At 40.6% G+C, this 19,784-nt stretch overlaps 1 protein-coding gene across 3 annotated transcripts in view; it reads left to right on the top strand.

Annotated features, from left to right (window-relative positions):
* LOC118125285 (ras/Rap GTPase-activating protein SynGAP) overlaps positions 1-19,784 on the top strand; it is a 35,911-nt gene that overhangs the window by 1,516 nt on the left and 14,611 nt on the right. For 2 of the 3 annotated variants that reach the window (XM_035183730.2, XM_047344335.1), the window contains exons 1-11: positions 2,961-3,057; positions 10,825-10,913; positions 11,389-11,510; positions 14,847-15,000; positions 15,360-15,458; positions 15,588-15,827; positions 16,120-16,455; positions 16,931-17,075; positions 18,012-18,156; positions 18,666-18,902; positions 19,364-19,565. In XM_035183730.2, coding sequence (XP_035039621.2) covers positions 2,961-3,057; positions 10,825-10,913; positions 11,389-11,510; positions 14,847-15,000; positions 15,360-15,458; positions 15,588-15,827; positions 16,120-16,455; positions 16,931-17,075; positions 18,012-18,156; positions 18,666-18,902; positions 19,364-19,565 — 1,866 coding nt within the window. Of the gene's footprint in view, positions 1-2,960; positions 3,058-10,824; positions 10,914-11,388; positions 11,511-14,846; positions 15,001-15,359; positions 15,459-15,587; positions 15,828-16,119; positions 16,456-16,930; positions 17,076-18,011; positions 18,157-18,665; positions 18,903-19,363; positions 19,566-19,784 lie in introns of those variants that run through there. The other variant, XM_035183731.2, reaches the window with a different exon arrangement.

Raw genomic sequence — 19,784 nt, 5'->3', positions numbered from 1 at the left:
CCTGGAGATGTTCATGAGCTGTTTAAGATGGTTGTCCACCTTAGAGCGTCCAGGAGTCTACAGCTCAGGCAGGATGGTGTATAACAGCTTTTATTAAGTGTCCAATACAGCTGCACACAGAGGACAGGTGATAACACTGGGTGTACATTTTAAAACTGAAATGTAACCACGGGCGGTTTGACCATTTATGGAGGGTACGTGAAGCTCTGATTACGCACCACGTTTCTTGCAGGATACGAGGCCGTCAGCATCACATGCTGAATTTGCCGAGGACATAAAATGCATTTTATGCCCATTTGTAAATGATTTCTTTATGAATGCAATTTTGTGGCATCGAAAATACCTGCAAGTTTATGTAGTGCAATTAAGTTAGCAAAAAAAAAGCTAGCCGAGTGTCTTAGTTAATTTTATAAGTTATGCCAAGTTGCATCTTGTACGTACGTTAATGGATAAGAAATTTCAAACCTATGATGGCACACTGAGTGAAGACTAAGGAAAGTGGCAGGTTCGTGGTCGACTACTCTCGAATCAGCACTGATTTCTCCGATACCTGCAGTTTGCTAATGAGCTCCCCCTCGGTGTTGTGCATTGAACACCTGCATAGACTACAGGGGAGTTTCTGGGAGCTCGGATATGAATAATGAGATATTGACGAGATGCTTCTTTCATTTTATTTAAGTTAGAAAAAAAGTAAAAGAGACAAAACAGGAATTTCAGGGTTTATTTAGCCTTTTAAATAAGATTACGATAAAGATTAGTGTTTCACTCGACTTTGTTCTGGAGCAACAGATAAAAGGACATCACCTGGTGTCATGTTTTTTGTGTGTGTGACCGTTTTCCTTCCCCAGCTTCCTCCATCTCAACAGGAAAGATCAGATGATGTTAAGACTAGAGCCCGACCGATATATTGTTTGGCCGATAATATTGACCTATATGAGCCTTTCACGTACATATCAGTGTTTGCCGATATTTTATATTAAACGATATTGTTAAACTACTTCAATAACATTTCTTTATCATGAAGGTTTAATAATGACATCTTAGGAATCATTGCCAAATTACTATATAGTAGTGGCATCAGCCCCAAAAATTCTAATCGCTTGTGCTTTAGTCACAATTATTACACTTTAACTCTTAACATATCGGGTGATGGATCTGTTTATCTGATAGGGACAGTGATCTTTAATCAACAAACAAAATGAGCCAATTAGCATTATAAGCTAATTGTGCTCTATTGTGCCTATAGCAACCTGAAATCAAATATAATGACCTCACTAACATAATAATTAATATCTATGGACAATTCATGGGCAGATTAAAATACTATGGCAGAATCGGTATTGGAAATTCTTTACTCCCTAATATCAGTATCGACATCAGCCCCAAATAGCCATATCGGTCGAGCTCTAGCTTAGACACTTGATAACATAGCAATGACGAAAGGTGTCCACCATCTTCATCGTCTATTTGATTGTACAGTTAAGATACTGTGATGTCTTAAGGGATAAAAACTATAATGCAGTGCAGAGAGAGGAGCGACACTTAATGAAATGTCTGAGGCTGCACATCTGATGGAACAAGATAAGTCCGGCTCACTCTGACTCATTGCCCCTCGCAGGATTTCCTCGTCCTCCTCCATATGAAATATCCATCTATGTGGGAGAACGACTTTCTCATACATCTCCTCATGGAGTGAATTTGTTATTTTAGTCGTGGACATTTATTAATTTTCTGAAGTGGTGAGAATCTGGCGTCTTTGCCGCTCTGCCACATTTGTCAGGCTGGAGCCTGTCAGCTGGCAAAGAGCTGATTCTCCTCCAACACCAAGTTTTCCCTCATAATTCTGCCGCTCTTCAGCCATCTTCAATGAAATGCACAGAGGGGCTTTCTGTTGCTGCCAAGGACAGAAAGCCTTTGTCAGTCTGTTTGAATGTTCCCTTAAAAAAAGAGAAAACGCCTGTCAATGAGCTTCTGGCCCAAAATCTTCTCATATTGCTTTCTTTTGCCTCAGGCCATGAAGTGCTTACCCATGCTTATTTTTTTGGAGTAACCCAACAGAGAAAACATCAGGTATTATTATCATTCTGGTAATTGTCCATCCTGAGCCTCTGTTTTCAATTAACATAATCTAACAACCTTTTACCTCACACGTTGCAAAAAAAAACACACAGTGGAGTTTAACAACTTCTCTCTGGAGCTCCGCAAAAAGTTGGTCAGCCAATCAGAAGAACCTCAGAGCTCTGTAGCTGAGGGCAGAGGGTGGTGACTGTTTAATGACATCACAAAGTTAAGGACATAGAATTTGGTCTTTGTGCATTGAGTGTTGTGATACTTCCCCAGTATTTATATATCACCTGCCTGCTTTATAATCAAATAAGACACGGCCATCTCACTTTATACAATATGGGACCTTAATCGTAAATGGACGTGGCTGCTTCCCGTTACGAGAGAATAAATATCTTCAATGTTTTGCCAACATCCCTGTTTGGATTGATTAATGTAATGGCTGTTTAATGACCTATTAGTGCCCATTCAGAGAATAAGGAATTGAAGACTTGAGAGTTACACACTGATGTGCCTGTAGGAAAGCTTATCAATTAATCATAGTAACAGCTTGTGGTTAGGCAGCATCGTGACATTTAGTCTCAGAGTCTATAAAGGCCAGTTCGTTGTGGTTGCAATACAATTTGATCATTTACCCAGACCTGCATGTTTCCAAATGTCTTATCCATGGTGATTGAAATTAAGGTGTGACTATATATTAAAAAAATGTAAGCTACAAGTAACATTTCACCTTGTTTCCTTTGTAAAAATGAGCCAAACCAAATGTTCACATTTCAGCGTTTATTTCTTATCCTCAAACACTTTTAATATTTTTCTTGTGTTGGTTTTTTACTCATGTTCATTGTTGTGTCGTAAATATCTAAAAAAAAAAAAACCTGTCTTTGCCACATAGCTGCATGGACACATCAAAGACGTGGCTGCCGCATCAGAGTCAGTTTGGGTTGGTTGGTCAAGCGGAGGTTTGCTGTGGCGGACCTGGAGTTTTAACCCCAAGTGAGTCGGTTTAGCCCCGGATCTGTCAACGTTTCTCCACTGTCCGCTTTGCTCTCTGTGACGTCCCAGCTTCTCCAGTCTGTCGTGGTCCGATGAGATTTCTTTTTCTGTTGTATATGTTTTTATGTGTTTCCCCTTTAACACGCTGTTTTTCTCTCAAAAATCCACCGACACCACCGTTGCCAATGGTTTATGAAAATGTTTGACACGTACTTCAGCCTGTGCCACTCTGCTCCCTTTCCTCTGCTGTGGCTTTCCAGTCCTTTTCACTCCTCTACAGCTTTACAAGTACCGTCAATATCATTTTTTTTTTTACTCTCAATCCTCCAGCGGAGCAACACTCGCCCTCTGAGCCCTGCTTTGTCACACTCCCAGAGTTTTATTTTGACATCCCTTAGGTTTGATAGCACCATTTGCCTTTCACTCCAGCTTTGATACTCTCCCAGTCGTCCTCCTCTCTGTGCCTTTCACTTCCCCAGATGAAAGCAGCCATTTCTGCTCCCTCCAGGGGCGGCAGGAGGAATCATTTTTTCTGTTGGTTTGCGCAGCGTGTAAAGCTGTCGTTTGATTTCGAGCATTTAGTCTTTTTTGTTTTGAGCTGAAACAAACGAGGTGGTTTTAATTCTGTTGGGGAAGTCTTGGTTGAAAATAACCTCGGTGTGAACTGTGATGTGATGATATAATCCAGGAGCGCCTCAGTCATTGATAAGAGCCTCAAACTCCTGATTGATCCCCAGATTTTCCCAGATTTCCATCCCTTTAATCTGGGTTTGCTCATTTACCGGCTCAGCAATAATGCTTATAAATACATTACTAAAAGTGAAGGTAGTTGGATGGAGAGCAGTGCACAAACTACAAACAGGTTCCTATGGTAACTAGGCCACACTCCCCTTGGCTGGCTCACACACAGGCAGAGCGAGAGGCAGGAGAGATGAAGACAGGGATGCTGGAAAGAAAACATGATGGAGAGCAACTTCAGATTGTTTATTCAGGTTACTGTTCTTGTTCACATCTTATAGAGTGTTTGCATTTGTTCAATAATCTTGAACCTGAGGAAATGTTACAAGTCCCTTCCGTTTCTTTTCCTCCCAAAAATATCTGTCAGCTTCTCCGAGCCGATCGCAGGTTCTTTCCCGTGGCTCCCTGGCGCCCACACTGCCCCTGATTCCTCAACCCCTCCACCCACCTCTGCTTTCAAATGCTGCAGCTCTACCTCTTCTGTGCATCTTACATTTACTTGATTACAGAGCTGTTTCTAAACATAGCACCAGAGTGGGTCTGAAAACAGTCAGAAGCCTCACATGTACATATTTTTGCTCAACTTTTACCAGCGCAAAGCCAACAGCCTATTTGCTGCATTTAAACATCTTGTAATTAAATCACTGGTAAGCGTATGCATTATGTAGGATGCATAATTGAGTAAGTCTGAATAGATTAACTCCTCGATGTTTGCAGTCAAGAAGCAGTTTAACTGTAACAAACAATAGCCCTGATGTTTATTCACCTTGCGTTTGAAATCACAAGGCAGAGGAGAGGAGTTCATTCCATTTAGCAGCTGACTCTCCGTGTGCCCGGCGTCTCCGGTGTAATCCCGTGTTTTGTAAACCGCTGCTCCAGCTCAAACCGTGTCAAACCTCCCAGGCGATGCCGGCAGCTTGTCAGAGAGCCACGAGGTTGATGGAGCGAGGTTCTGCTCCTGTCAGTCACGCAGGCTGATTGTTTGGACGGCTCACTGTTAATGAACATTCTGCACTTGTCCATGGGCTGTACTGAATTTGTAGTCGCAGATTCCACTCAACCTGAAATACAAGAAAACATATTTTCTCACTTGCCCCTCGTGCAAATAGATTTGTGCTTTTTGTGCTGCGTAGTCGGGACGTCCTCCTCTGAAACTTCTGTCGCATCTTTCTCCAAAACACCTTCCTACTTCAGAAAATGTCCCTGTGAAAACGAGTTTTCTTTGTCTAATCATTTATAGAGCAAGTTAACACCCTGTTTGAGTTTGAATTCTCCTCCTTTATCATACTCAAAAACAATTATTCATCCCGCACGCAGAGATCAGAGTGAACTTAAATGATTCTCAAATTATAAATGTGGTGATGTCACAAACTGTGGAATCGTGAAAGAATAAAAATGGTGCTTAAAGTAGCAAATATTGTTTTTGAGACAGATAACATTATTATTTCAGGATAAACAAAATGAAAATGATCTAATGGCCAATATTAATGTTTATTGTAAACATAACATTTTAACAGTGACTCAGTATTAACTGAGCTGGAAGTTTGGGCTTCATTCAGGTAATTTATTGATTATAATTAACCGAGACTTGTCTTTGGCATCTCTATGGTCCAATCTGCTACTTATGGAACATCATAAACATTGATACTGTTGACTGTTTGAAGACATTATTATATCGGCCGACCAATTCATCTGTAGTGCTACAAAAATTATGGAATGAAAATGCATGTAACTGCAGTATATAGCTTGCTTAAGATTGTTTTTTAACTGCACCATCAAATGCCTTCAGTCCTCTTGATTTGTATAGATATTTGAAATGAAACAGTTTGATAGAAACAACATAACTTTTTGAATAGATAATTACAAACATTATGGCAAGAGATTAAACTGTCAAACAGTTTAATCTGTTTAAGTTTGTATATACAAACCATGAACTTTCTGAAGTAAATGAAAGATGAGCCTTTGCTTCAGCATCATGTTACTAGTGGCAGAACTTGTGCTGTGATATATAGATGTCATTATATTTTCCAAAGGTTATGAACTTGCATTAATTTGTCAACATGTTCAACCACAGTTCTATGACAGGAAGATTTTGCAGTAGTTAAATTAGGGTTTAGTTGGGCCACCTTGACATATTGACTTTATTACGGACAAGTTGGTGCTGTTGGAAAAAAATAGCAATTTCCCTGCTTTAATTACCAGGTGGTTGTTGACATGAGCAGTATTTACTAGTCGGAATATGGCAATTACAGAGACTTCCATATGACATGAGCGCGACATCTGCCCCGGCAGGTCTGTCTGTGAGTCACCAGAGAGCTCCTCGTTGTCAGATGCTCCAGAGTCAGACAGAACAAGATCCTGTCTGCGTGGTCTGGGACTGGAAACCTCGCCGGCCGGACAGTCACAATAAAATCAGGCTCGCTCACTCAAGTCTGAAGTGTCAGCTCCCACCTTCAATGCAGTGAGATGAGCATTTTGTACATTAAAGCTCAACACTGGAGAAAACTCATATATATATATAATACATGGGACACAAAAACTGAATTAATATGACAGATATCAAAGAGCCTCGTTTAGTAGCATAAAAAGTGACGTTTCTCATCATGAGTAAAAAATGCAAGTGACAATTCTTTTATTTCTCCATTTTCTTAGAGATGCAGAGTGACATCAGTATAATGGATTTTCTGAAATATGTCTGGGACTGCGCAGTTTATCATTTCAGCATCGCTATCATGATGTGAGCATGAACAACAGTGACAGAGAGGTGTATAATGTCAAGTAGGTCGTGAGGCAAATTAACTCAAACATGTCAATGATGTTATCTGGTGAAAATTCATATATTTCTTCATAATGAAATATAAAGGGATGAAAAATAAGGTCACTCTTCTCCAATATCGTGTTTATTGACTCTTTTTTTAAAAGTAAATTAACTGGACTAACCGACTACCCTGAAACCTCCATTGTATAACACCCACAGAGTATTATAAGAATTTGGCCATGCTGCTGTGTTTCCTTTGTCCTAGCTGTGTCCTCCACATGACACTTGAGAGGACACAGTGAAACTCTCTAATAACTTTCCAGACCAGTGACACTGTGCCGGGCTGAGAACTGTTTTGTAATATGTGTGAACACTTGTTCACTAGCAATCTTCACTCTTTCTTTTTTTTTTTTAAAAGGAAAAAGCACCAATTCAAGTTTCATCCTCTGATATTGATCCCGATACCTCAGCTATTACTATTTCTTGATATAAAGCACTGATCCAAAACCATATGCAGTCTTTAGATTCTGACCATTAGAGGTTGGCCAGTCCACCACATTTGAATATCTGAACAGCTATTGGATGGATTTCAATTTGGTTCCATGGTGACCAGAGGATGAATCCTACTGATTCTTTATGGTCCCGTGATTTTTGCCCAATGTTTATAAGGTTTTCGACCTCGTTGGATTGTCGGATGACTTTGGCAACTCTCTCAACCAACACCTTTTTTGACATTGGATTCTATTTCATTAAACATTCTAGTTGTTGAAATTGACTATAGGAGGAGAGACGCAGCGGCTCAGGGCCTCCTGAAACAGATGTGTGTGCAGGAATGCATGTATGTACGCATATTGTTTTTTAGGTGCTGCACAACAAATTTAATTTGTGCAATGACAATAAATCCTTCTATTCTATTCTATATGTATTTGGGGATTAGCCTCGTCATAGGTGATTCCCAGTATTGGAGCTGTAACCAATCCATTATATCAGATTGGTGCGAGTGCAGTTTCAGTAATGATTTTTTAATGACTGTACCGATGGGTTGAATGATAAGTTGGTATCAGTTTTCACTGAGCACCTTTTTTGCTGAATGAATAGCTGCCGTGAGATTTCATGGTTATTAAAAGCAATTGCACAGTTTGTGTGTGTTTCTTTTTAGGGCTATTTATGTCGTGATCACTTCCTCTGAGCGATGGCACATTGAGTTCTTAATTATACTGCATCAAATTTGTGTCCGATCCTGTGAAAAAGGTCATTTTATTCACTTTATTTAAAAACAAAGTTCCCAAACATGTATTAATAGAGAGTGATACTGTAAAGGTTGAGTATGTTTCTCTAACACCCACTCAGTCTTCCTCTTTCTGTCTTTCTCTCCCTCTGTATCTCAGTTAGCTAGAGGCTGTTGCCACCCACACACTCCGTCCTGACAGCAATTTACATTCAGAATTGCCCATGTGAATTCATCTGTGTGTTAAAATATATACGCTTACTTACGGCCCTTCATGTCGCAGGTATTTAGTGGCAGCTATGTTAAAATTGGAAATATGCTAAATCTTCCCTTGCCAGGATCCTACAATCAATTGGATGTAGGTCTTCCCTCAGTGAAGTGTCAGATTTCAGACCCACATGAGACACAAAAGAGGCTGAAAATCTTCCACCAGCTGAGGAAGATTCCCTCTTGTGGGCACCCGACAGGTCTGATCGGTTTCGCGTGTTTGCAGAGACGCAGGCTGGTGCAGCGTTTTACTTTTTTCATCATCTTTTACTGTGCGGTTGTGTGCCAATATCTTCTACAGTTCAAGTAGAAGCCCTCGGAGTTGTTTCCATGGATACCAAACAATTAGCTGGGATTCAGAATAGAACCTGGAGAGTCGCCTATTTACAGGCTTTGGGAGCAGGGAAATCAGAGGATGACAGAGTGTCTTGATTCTCTGTAGCAAAGGAGGGGGAAAAAAGCTCCTTTGTGGGTAATGGGCGATTAAAAAAAAAAAAGAAAATGACCCCAACAGATGAATCACAGACAGAAATAGCAGCGGCGGGTGAATATCAACATGAAACCTGATCACATGTAGCTTTCAGACATGAACCTATGGAGTTAATGTTGTTATGCTCCGTTTCAAAGGATCAAATGTATGACGCGCAGTTTTGATTACACAACCAGCTGTTTTAAGAAAATGAATGAAATCCTGACAATATATATCGAATACAATGCACCCCCCTTGTATAAGCATGGCTGAATTATCCTTTATGGCCTTAAGTACCTAAGACATGCTTTACTGCTTCTGGTGCTGCTGTCATCACAAACCCAGAGCTGAGTCAAATTCAGTTTTTCAATTCAGCCTGACATCATGTTCATATTATCTGATTTCATTAAGATAGAGGATAATTTGTTATGTTTTGCCCAAGTCATAAATTGGTAGCGAGTGATCTATCCGTCTCACTGATAAAAAATGTTGAGTTGCCGGAAGTTACTGAATGTTTTTCACAATGATCAAACATAACGATTTACACGTTGTTATTTTTAGAACTCTGCTTAGAACCACTTATGTTGTGCTTGCCCCCATTTTCTCGTCATCATTTCTCACGAACAGAGCTACATAGCCAGCTAGCTACCTACACTCATACACTGCTATATCCTTCTACATACTGTATCTTTCATATCAAGCTATATCTTTGTACATGGCTAGCTTAGGGGCGGCTGAAGTCCACGAGGGAATCCACTAACCAGAGAGTATGTGGTTTGATCCCTGACTCATCTAGTCTGCATTCCGACGTGTCCTTGTGCAAGATGCTATACCCCAAAGTGCCCCTGACGGCTGAGCTGACAGTGAATGAATGTCGTGTGATGAAAGTATGTGGGTGAAAGTGAATTGTAAAGTAAAGGGCTTTGAGTGGTTGATAAGACTGGAGAAGCACTATAAATATACCATTTACCATTTAGCTAGTTTCGCTATATTGAAAGACGGTTCATGGACGGTCGTCTTCCCCTGATAGAGAAACAATCAGATGTTACTTGGTAGATTAAAGAATGGTCCTCGTCCTACCTTTGTAAAATCTGATTGGTTTCTCTATCAGGGGGGAAAACGACCCCTTTGAATCAAACATATTACTCATGTGAATGTGGCAGTGATTCACAAGTCAACCAGGCGAGGACATAGAACAATTACGTAGGAAATAGGGAGGAATTTCGTACTGTACTCCAAAATAATCTGCTCCTAGATTTGGTGTTTGGAGGGACACGATCACATTTGCCTTCATTCTGCCGTTTGTAAAGCCCCTCTTGGGTTCTATTGGTCCTTGTATGGCAGGATAAGTATTTTTGAGTCATGTATGGAGTATTCACTATCTTTATGGTCCTTGCTCCGTGTTCTGAGTCAGCACACAGTCATATGGAGGCAGCATCAGGTCGGATTCCCTTAAGATTACTGCTCATACTTTTATAGATCCATCACCATGTTCCAGAGTTTGCACAGGCCTCAAGTCAGACTAAGGCTGTAAAGTTGAAGATGAGTCATATGAGTGTTTCCTCTTCAGATTAGTTAGGTAGAGTTCTCATATCAGCATCTGCGTCATTTTTTTTCGTTGACCTTGACACAAGAAGTTTTTTCCAATAGAATCGTCATAAATAGCTTCTTTCTCAGACAATACACACGTCTCTTCCAAACACGGCGTCGCTCTTTCTTGTTGTTTTGAAGCTGTGGCTGTTTGTCCTCGTTGGCGACTCTTCTTCTCTTCTGCATTGTTGGTGTGTCGGTAGCTTGCTTGTGATCAGTGTGTGTTCTGTCATGATTTCTGATGCTGTTTCCCTTTGTCTGTGTCCGAAGCGGCTGCAAGGTAATGATTTTAGCAATTTGGAATTTCTTTTGAAAAACACATTTTTGACCTTTTCTTCCAAAAGCGTAGTCCAGTTTGCTCCGAAAGTGTAAAACCAAACTCTGACATATTGATTGGTGCATGAGAGCATTGCCTTTTCATCGTTATCTTCCATCTTGTGCCTAAAGCTCGATTTGTTGTGAGCTGGAAGAAGCTAAAGATAAGAGACTTGATGCCATTGCTGGAAATAATGTGCTAACTTTGCAAAGTTCATATGAAAACTGAACATTTTGGCAATTCTGATCATGTTTTTTTACTATATTGATTTGAACTGTTTGTAGTTTAAGGAGAATCTGGAACCACGTACAAATTCTAATTATCTACTGTAGATTAGAAACAATTTTCTATGGCTTTCATATTTATTAATACCCTTTTTTCTCTGCACTCTTTCCTCATAGACCAATCTCGCAGGGCAAGTTTTGCCTCTGTAAGACAGTCAAGCATGGAAACTCCTCCAAATGCCACCCCACAGCCCTTCAGACAGCCGGTGAGTGTTTTGTCTTATTTTGTCATTTCACAGAGAAAAATGTATAGATTGTATTTTTTTAGTCTGATATTGTAAAATACCAATTCTTACTTGGGAAGCAAAGCCAATATTTGTTATGCTTAAGTTAGAGTTTACTCACTCATTGATAAGAAGAACATTTCCATGTACATTGTTTTGTATTTTAGTATTTTCCTTGAATTATGCAGGATTTTAATAATGCTTGGAAATCAAGGCAAGCAATAGAAAACATTTGAAAGCAGTTTAAATATTGAAAAAGCAATAGGGCAGAACTGTAAAAGTAAGATGGGGAAAATAGTACAATAATATGAAACATTCTAAAAATGATTAAAATTGTCAGTTAGATCAGAGCTAGGATAAAAACATTTGTTCAATACAAGTTGTTTTGAATAACATTGTGTATTTACTCTGTTCTTATATATCTTATCTGTAGTTTGGTTTGTTTTTGAATTTTCAGAGTTTTCTCAATCGAAGGTTGAAGGGTTCCATCAAAAGGGCCAAAAGCCAGCCCAAACTGGACCGGACCAGCAGCTTCCGACAGATGATCTTGCCCCGGTTTCGAAGTGCCGACCAGGAGAGGTAATTAAACTTCACGGTTCAAAGCCTTCCAATAATTTCAGGCAATAACATTCATCCAGTCTAGTTGCATATTCTAACTGAGACTCGTGGGGGTTCTGGAGCTTGTCCCAGCATGTTTTGGGCAGAAGCCAAGCCAAAAGGCTGCGGACAGGTTGCCAGTTTATTACAAGTGTAATAAATATATTCTTACCCATTGAGTGATTAAGTGCTCGCAGTTCAGCCAAGACACATTATGAAAAGGCCAAGGGTGCAATTAATCATGCGTCTCCTTGTGGTTTGTATTGTGGATTTGTTTTCTTTACAAAATAATCCCCAAAACCGCTAATTTCCAATTTTATAAACATGTATAATTCACAAGTCAGTCTCAGTACCTGTTCTGTTACAGCTTGTGTTGTGTTGAGCTCACACAGATAAAAAAACAACACCCTTGATCAAACCCACACAATCCCTGAGAGAATATGGCAACTCCATGCAGAAAAAGACAGATGATGGAAATGGTGTCATGTTGTTGTGCTTATAATTGTGCAGGAAGCAGGATTTTCATACATGCTAATGTGGGTGCAGTAGTACAGCAGGCAAAAGGCATTATAGTAACATTATAGTTTTTTATGCTAACATTGTATTTTTAAGTTTAAAATGTAATAGATTCCAGTTTCACATTATGCATACATTTATTTCATCGGTATGATTTCTATCATCGTGTCAGGATGAAATATTTTGCATCTTTACACGCTCTCATGAGCTTTCTCTTGTTTCGTGTTCTGACGTGGGGTCACATCCCCCAGGAATCTTGCTTGCGTTGTGTTCAAAATGTTATGCTGTCCTGACACAACCCAGTCATGACGCACACATGGGAAAAGTACACACGTAGAGAGGGAGAGGCAGAAAGTCAAAAAATACATAATGCTGACAGTTCACTTTCCTCCCACCACGATGCCAAATAGACATTTTTAGGGCAGGTGTGGATGTCCGTTGCTCAGAGATGTGGAATGTGTCATTTAGCAAAGGATGTGAAAAATCTTTTAGTTCTAAAAATACAGAGTGAGAAGCCCAGTTAAAGTTAAAAAAAAAGAGTTAACCCGAGGGGTTTTGTGGAGGCTGCACTGAAGGACGATGGGGAGGAAGCTCAATGTTGTTGGGGTGACAGTGACTCTGTCTTTCAGTCACTCTGCCGTCCACCACTGCCTCAGACAGCTGCCTTCACAGCCTGCCTCCAGTGCTGCCCACACACGCCTAATTCACTCAGTAGTGTTAAGTTGACTTAGCTATAAACCCTCGCCGTCCAACTTCACACTCTAGCTTTCCAGCACAGCCGCTCTACCTCTGCTGCCAAGTCGGTTTACCAAAGCCTTTTCCACGTACTGCATTCTGCTGTGGCTCTTAAACCGGACGATTTGCTGTATCTCTGAGCAGCATTAAATCTGGCCTCCGATTAGTGCTCGTCATTTGCAATTAACTGGTGTCTCTTAAAAGCTGCCCTGTTCTTCTTCTTCCCAATTATATTCTCTCCCCATGAACAAAGCTAATGTTAATAATAATGATGAAGCTCCAGCTCTTCAGTGCCGATGAACGCCAGAGCTTCAGCTCAACGTGTTTCAATTGTAGGTTCTGAAAATATTGAGGGATTAATAAACCTTGACCATGTCACCCCATGGATAAGGTGTCTGACCTGATCCCAGTAAGATACTGAACCCTTGGCATGAGCACTGTAACCATGGACACTGCAAGAAGTAATCCAGCACATTACCTCAGTAAAGTACTGAGTTATAAAAGAGTTATATGTTCATTATTGAAACTAGACATATCAATGTTTTATATTTTGTTCCCTTTGGACAGAACCAGGTTAGTTTTCCCCTGCATGTAGTTTTACTGAGCACTAAACAGCTGCAGGCTCTATAGCTTCACATTTAAAGCACAGACATTGATCGCATTCATCTTCTTATCTAACTTTAGCCGGGGAAAGCAAAATGTTTCCAAAAATGTTGCAATGTCCCTTTAAATCAAAGTGACAAGTTGAATATCTGTATTTTTTTAGGGGGGAACTTCACCTCTGTATCTTACTGTTCCATCAGCAACCAAATCAATTTACTGACTCACATTCAGGCTATTCGCTACAGCTGAACTGAAAGGGCAGGCACCCACTCAGCTGTCTGAGATGGTGACACACACACACACACACACACACACACACACACACACACACACACACATAGTGGATTTAATTTGTTTTTGCCTCTTTTGCCACAACTGGTCAGAAAAAAAAGTGTTTTCCTCACAACATTTTCTTTTCCAATTGACCCGCTGACCTTGCTTCGCCTGAGAGGCCGACTTGACTCACCTTGATTCTTTCACTTCCACCAACACTTTCTCTGCCTTGATAGAGCTGCCCTGTTTTAAAGGTCAGCCGGTGACCAGGTCTAATCCTCTGTGCCTTTTTATACCTGCACTATGATGTTCCTGCAGACTGTAACTGCAGAGCAGTTTATTACAAATTTACAGTTTCACACCATTTACACAGCAGGTAATATCAACATTACATCTACAGTTTGCATTGATAGATTATTGTGTGGTTTGAGTAGAGCTGGGTGATAAAACTAAAACTTTCTGTTTGTCTATTAGAAAACAGAACAGCCAAACCGATCTTCACAAAATTCTGTGTGTGTGTGTGTGTGTGTGTGTGTGTGTGTGTGTGTGTGTGTGGGGGGAAGAAAAACCCATAAAATGTTGGTGCTGATCTATTTATTTTACTTTCTTGAACTTTGAAAGATAGGGGGTATTTCAACACTTTATTGATCTCTCAGAGAATAATTCATGAATCTTGATGGAAAAAATCGGTCTGCAGTGTTTATGGGACTGATATTTATGAGTGTGTGCAATTTGGTGCAGATCCAAATAAAAATATGGATCTCGGGATTTTAAATGTGGTTTCATGAGGGGACTGTATGCATCAATATCAATGTATACATAGGGTTTGATGCTCTACGTCAGATTTGTAAATATTATCAATATTGACTGGTATCAAGATTTTTATATTTGGGTTTTATAATCTGAGACACTGTCGGCCATTTCTTAAAAACATACAGCATGAGCCACATGAGCTGAGTCTACAGAGCAAACTGTGAACTGAAAGTATGGCTGTCTTAACGTCTCCATAAACTCATTATAAAAGGATCTGGTCTGAGGAACCATGCTGAAATTGCAGGAGGGACTCACGAGGATTCCTCAGCCTCACTGACTTATTTTGTATTGTATGAAGCACTGACATAATCACATCTGACTTTGAATTGTCAATAAATCTCCCCCTCGTTCTTCTTCTTCTTCTTCCCCTCTCGCCAGGACTCGCTTGATGCAGAGCTTCAAAGAATCCCACTCCCATGAATCCCTGCTCTCGCCGAGCAGCGCTGCGGAGGCTTTGGACCTAGTTTTGGATGAAGAGGCCATAATCAAACCTGTCCACTCGAGTATTTTAGGACAAGAGTACTGCTTTGAGGTGTGTTAAGCTGTTTAACCCTTCTACAATTCTCCCACTTTTTCCCGATTCTCTTCCTTCTCTCGCAACTAAAATAGTCATTTTATGCTGTGTATTAAAGTAACAAATAGATATACCTTTAAATGTAATGTTTATATTCTGTTTTTAAACAGGATTTCTTCATCTCACAATCAATCACTTTTAAGACGTAGGTTTGGGCTGTGAGAAATTGTGATTATCATTTTTCGGGGGTTTTAAACAACAGATTAATTTATGAAAAATTTGTTAAATTTATCAAAGAGAAAGTAATTGTTATTTGCAGCCATAAAAAGCAGATTCCCTGATTATGATAAATATGTATTTCTTGTTTTTTTCTGAAGGTGACGACCAATTCAGGGACAAAATGTTTTGCCTGCCGCTCGGCTTCAGAGAGAGACAAGTGGATCGAGAACCTCCAACGAGCTGTCAAACCCAACAAGGTTGATATAATAGATTTTTTTTTTTGTCCACTTGTTACTTTTCTCAGCAGACCCAGGGTGCAACATCAATGTCAGTTGTGAAAAAGGACTGTTATAATGCAGTAACAGAACTCCTCGTTTCGTTTCCAGGACAACAGCAGACGGGTGGACAATGTGCTCAAGTTGTGGATCATCGAGGCCCGGGACCTCCCAACTAAGAAACGCTACTACTGCGAGCTGTGTCTGGATGACATGCTGTACGCGCGCACCACCAGCAAACCCCGCACGGACACCGTCTTCTGGGGCGAGCATTTTGAGTTCAACAATTTGCCTACCATTCGTAGCCTTCGCTTGCACCTCTACAAGGAAACGGACAAAAAAAGACGCAAGGTAAAGGAAGGGTGCCAGTAAAACCATAGAATAAAACTGGGCAGCACAACTTTGCAGTGGTGCCTGACTTTTTGAATTCCGGCAGGGGTCCTAATGTGTGGAGGTTGCATGTTTTTCCCACGTAAATTTTCTTGGGATACTCGGGCTTCCTGCCACAGTCCAATGACAAGGAGATTGGGATTAGGAGATGCTAAATTGTTCATAGGTGTAAATGTGAGTGTGAATACGCCGGCGGTGTAGATAATGGATTTATGGATCTAATAAAACATGTTGTTTTGTTTTCGCGACCCAGGAAAAAAGCACATACCTTGGCCTTGTCAGCATCCCCATCTCCAGCATCACGGGCCGGCAGTTCGTGGAGCAGTGGTACCCGGTGATACAGTCCAGCGTTCTGGCCAAGAGCGGCGGTGTCGGAAGTGGCAAAGTCATCAATGCCTCGCTGCGCGTCAAGTCTCGCTACCAGACGATGAACATCCTGCCAATGGAGCTGTACAAGGAATTCGCCGAGTACATCACCAACAACTACCGAACACTGTGTGCCGTTCTGGAGCCGCTGCTGAGCGTGAAAAGCAAAGAGGAGGTGGCGTTTGCTCTGGTGCACATCCTTCAGAGCACCGGGAAGACAAAGGTGAAGATACAATATATCTGAGTGCATGCATCTTTGTCTTTGAGTTTTACGGTAATTAATTTTTGTTGCTGCTGTCAAGTGAGCCCTTGTTTGTTAAAACCCTGTCATGCTAGTTGGCTCTTAAAATGAGATGCTTGTCTATTAGAACTATTACTGTCCAGGTGATTGAAGCATCCAAAAATTAAAAACACACCTGTACCATAAACCCACAAATAGACAAGCATCAAGTTTTAAGAGAGAATCGGCTTGTTCAGGGTTTTACAAATGACGACTTGACCACAGACGCTCACTTGCGTTGTGGTTGTGTTTCCGTTGTGTGGCTTTTACATTCGTGTTTTTTCTGCTAATGCGCTTGTGTGAGAAATCACGCCCACAGCACAGTTCTCTATGACCAGTTAATTTTAAATGTCTCTACAGAAAGGTGTTGTTTCCTTTGCCTGTGCTCCACTGAACTGCAAACGTGATCTCTTCTCAGGAGTTCCTGTCCGACATGGCGATGTGCGAGGTGGATCGATTCATGGACCGCGAGCACTTGATCTTCCGGGAGAACACGCTGGCCACCAAGGCTGTGGAAGAGTACCTCAAGCTGATAGGTCACAGATACCTCAAGGAGGCTATAGGTAAACCTGAGCACCACCGTGTTTCCTATTTCCTGCAGAAAGAGTGAAGGGAATATGTGTAAGTTTAACGTAAATCTGATATTTTGATAAGTTGATGTCTTAGACCTGACTACACTTCAACATCTTATCCAAACATCTGCCTCTTAGCAAAGGTAATGTCACAGTTTAGAGTCGACATAGTTTTACATCGTTACATTTTCCCGATGTCCCCTTATTTGTTGTGGTGGCAGCATTTAATACATAATTGAGCTGAGGAACAAAAGTTTAAATGTCACATCAGCAAATATGAATCACGCTATAATAACTCTTATGCAAATGCATAAAATACTACATTCTTCTTTTATTTTATTCAAATGTTAATCTGCTGATTATAGGTCTTTTTTTAAGGCACATAGAGAATAAAAAAACGACAGTATTTTTATGTTTTAGCCCCATTATGTGTAAATATGCTTTACAGTTATATTTATAAATCAGATTTAGACCCATTTCACAACATCTAAGCAGTCGTCCTTTCATTTTTTTTCAAAGACACGACCAAATAACATCTAATAATAATATTATAAAGGAATGTAGGTAATAACATATTTCCTCTTGCCACTGGCAGCTTACACGAGAATGATCTGATGTAGAAAATATGTATTAGTAACATTTGCTTGTAATTATTTCACTGTAATTAATTATTAACACAGATGGTTGCAAGTGACTTAAATGCTTCCTCCTGAATATTGATCAGGCCGTGGTTTCACAGTAGGACAGGGATTTAAGATTAAAGCAGCTCAGCTCTACAAAGGCAGACCAACACAATCTGATATAAGACATTTGACGTAATTATAACTTGGACGAAGGACTAAAAAGTCAGAGACATAAACATCACATAAAAGTAGTTGATGATGCATTTCTAGAAACATAACGAAAAGTCTGTTCTTCAACTTCCAGGTGACTTCATTCGAGCCTTATACGAGTCGGAGGAGAACTGTGAGGTGGACCCCATGCGTGTCCCGCCGTCGGTGCTCGCCGACCACCAGGCCAACCTGCGCATGTGCTGCGAGCTGCTACTCTGCAAGATCATCAACTCTCTCTGGTCAGTTTGTACACTCCACGAAACTATATACCAAGAAAAGTGTTTCATTATAGAATCAGGGGGGAAAAAAATATAATTTTCAATAAGGAAAATAAATATACAGACAGAAATAAAACATGTTAAAATGAATATCTTTCACATCTTGCATATCACATATTGTTTGATTTTTTGAATAAGCACGACAACTTTCGATTTCAAATTTTACCCCTTCTTTCTCAAATTTATCTTATAAATGATCAAAACAAAGTAAAATCAATGTAAAAGCTTTCTTCTTGCAATGTCTTATACTGTAACAGAAATTAGAACATTATCATTCAGTGTTTGCATGTTTTTCCCCCAGTGTTATTAAACATAGTCTCTTTAGAAAGGGTTTTATAAGTATGTTTCTTTATTCTGAGCAGGGTACAGTCCAGTAGTTTTCTGTACGTCTCTGGATCTTGATGAAACGCCAGATTTTTACATCTCACTCCTCCCCGACAGCTGGTACTAAGGTCATGTTCCCGTTTCAGCATATTTCCCCGCGAGCTGAAGGAAGTCTTCGCCTCGTGGAGAGCCAGATGTGCTGAGCGCGGAAGAGAGGACCTCGCCGACAGCCTCATCAGCTCCTCGCTGTTCCTCCGCTTCATGTGCCCGGCCATCATGTCCCCCTCCCTGTTCAGCCTGATGCAGGAGTACCCCGCCGAGCGCACCTCCCGCACGCTCACACTCATCGCCAAGGTGATGCAGAACCTGGCCAGCTTCAACAAGTGAGTGTTCGTCATCGCTCAAATCTCTACACCCTCTGATTATGTTCTGGAAGTGTAGACGTTGATGCTCGTGCACGTCACAGTGAAACGTCACAGTGGAGCACGGCAGAGACGGAGTCCTGCAGTTTGGACTGTCACTCATGTTCATTGAGCTCTGAACCTTTCAGCTGCAACAGATTCAATCCTTCACTCTGAACGTTTTACTGACATTCATTGAATATCACTGACTTTAACTGGAACCTGTAATAAAAACATAAATTTTTGATGTAATTTAATAAAGTCCACATTTCAGAAACATTGGAAAAAATATTCTGATGATCACAGTTGTCATATTGAAATATATCGTACCAGTGGCTCTCCACACCAGAAATTTGATGTTCCCATACGATGGCTAACTGTGTGAACATTAGATCCGTCCACTCTTTAGTTGTTATTCACTCTCTTCTTTGTCTGTCACACAGATTTGGACCGAAGGAGGAGTACATGTATTTCATGAACGAGTTCCTGGAGATGGAGTGGGGCTCCATGCAGCAGTTCCTGTACGAGATTTCCAACATGGACACTGGGGGAAACGCCGGAGGGTTCGAGGGCTACATTGACCTCGGCAGAGAACTGTCCATGCTCCACAGCTTACTGTGGGAAGTCATGGGCCAGCTGAGCAAGGTTCGGTGGAATAACACTACGATACATTTGGAGAACAATTTAAATATTTGATATTTGATCATTTAAATATTTGATAGGATTTAATTTGGATAATGATGTTCTGCAGTTTTTCCATTTAACTCACATAATGAATATAATTTGAACTATGAAAAACAGAGGTGGAATTAGCACTTCAATATTTAACTCTAGCTCTTACGCTGTCGATGTAACCAAATTTCT

Source organism: Hippoglossus stenolepis, chromosome 17, assembly GCF_022539355.2.
Source record: "Hippoglossus stenolepis isolate QCI-W04-F060 chromosome 17, HSTE1.2, whole genome shotgun sequence".
Classification (NCBI taxonomy): domain Eukaryota; kingdom Metazoa; phylum Chordata; class Actinopteri; order Pleuronectiformes; family Pleuronectidae; genus Hippoglossus; species Hippoglossus stenolepis.
Note: the sequence above shows the minus strand (reverse complement) of the source record. Positions and strands in the feature narration are given on the sequence as shown.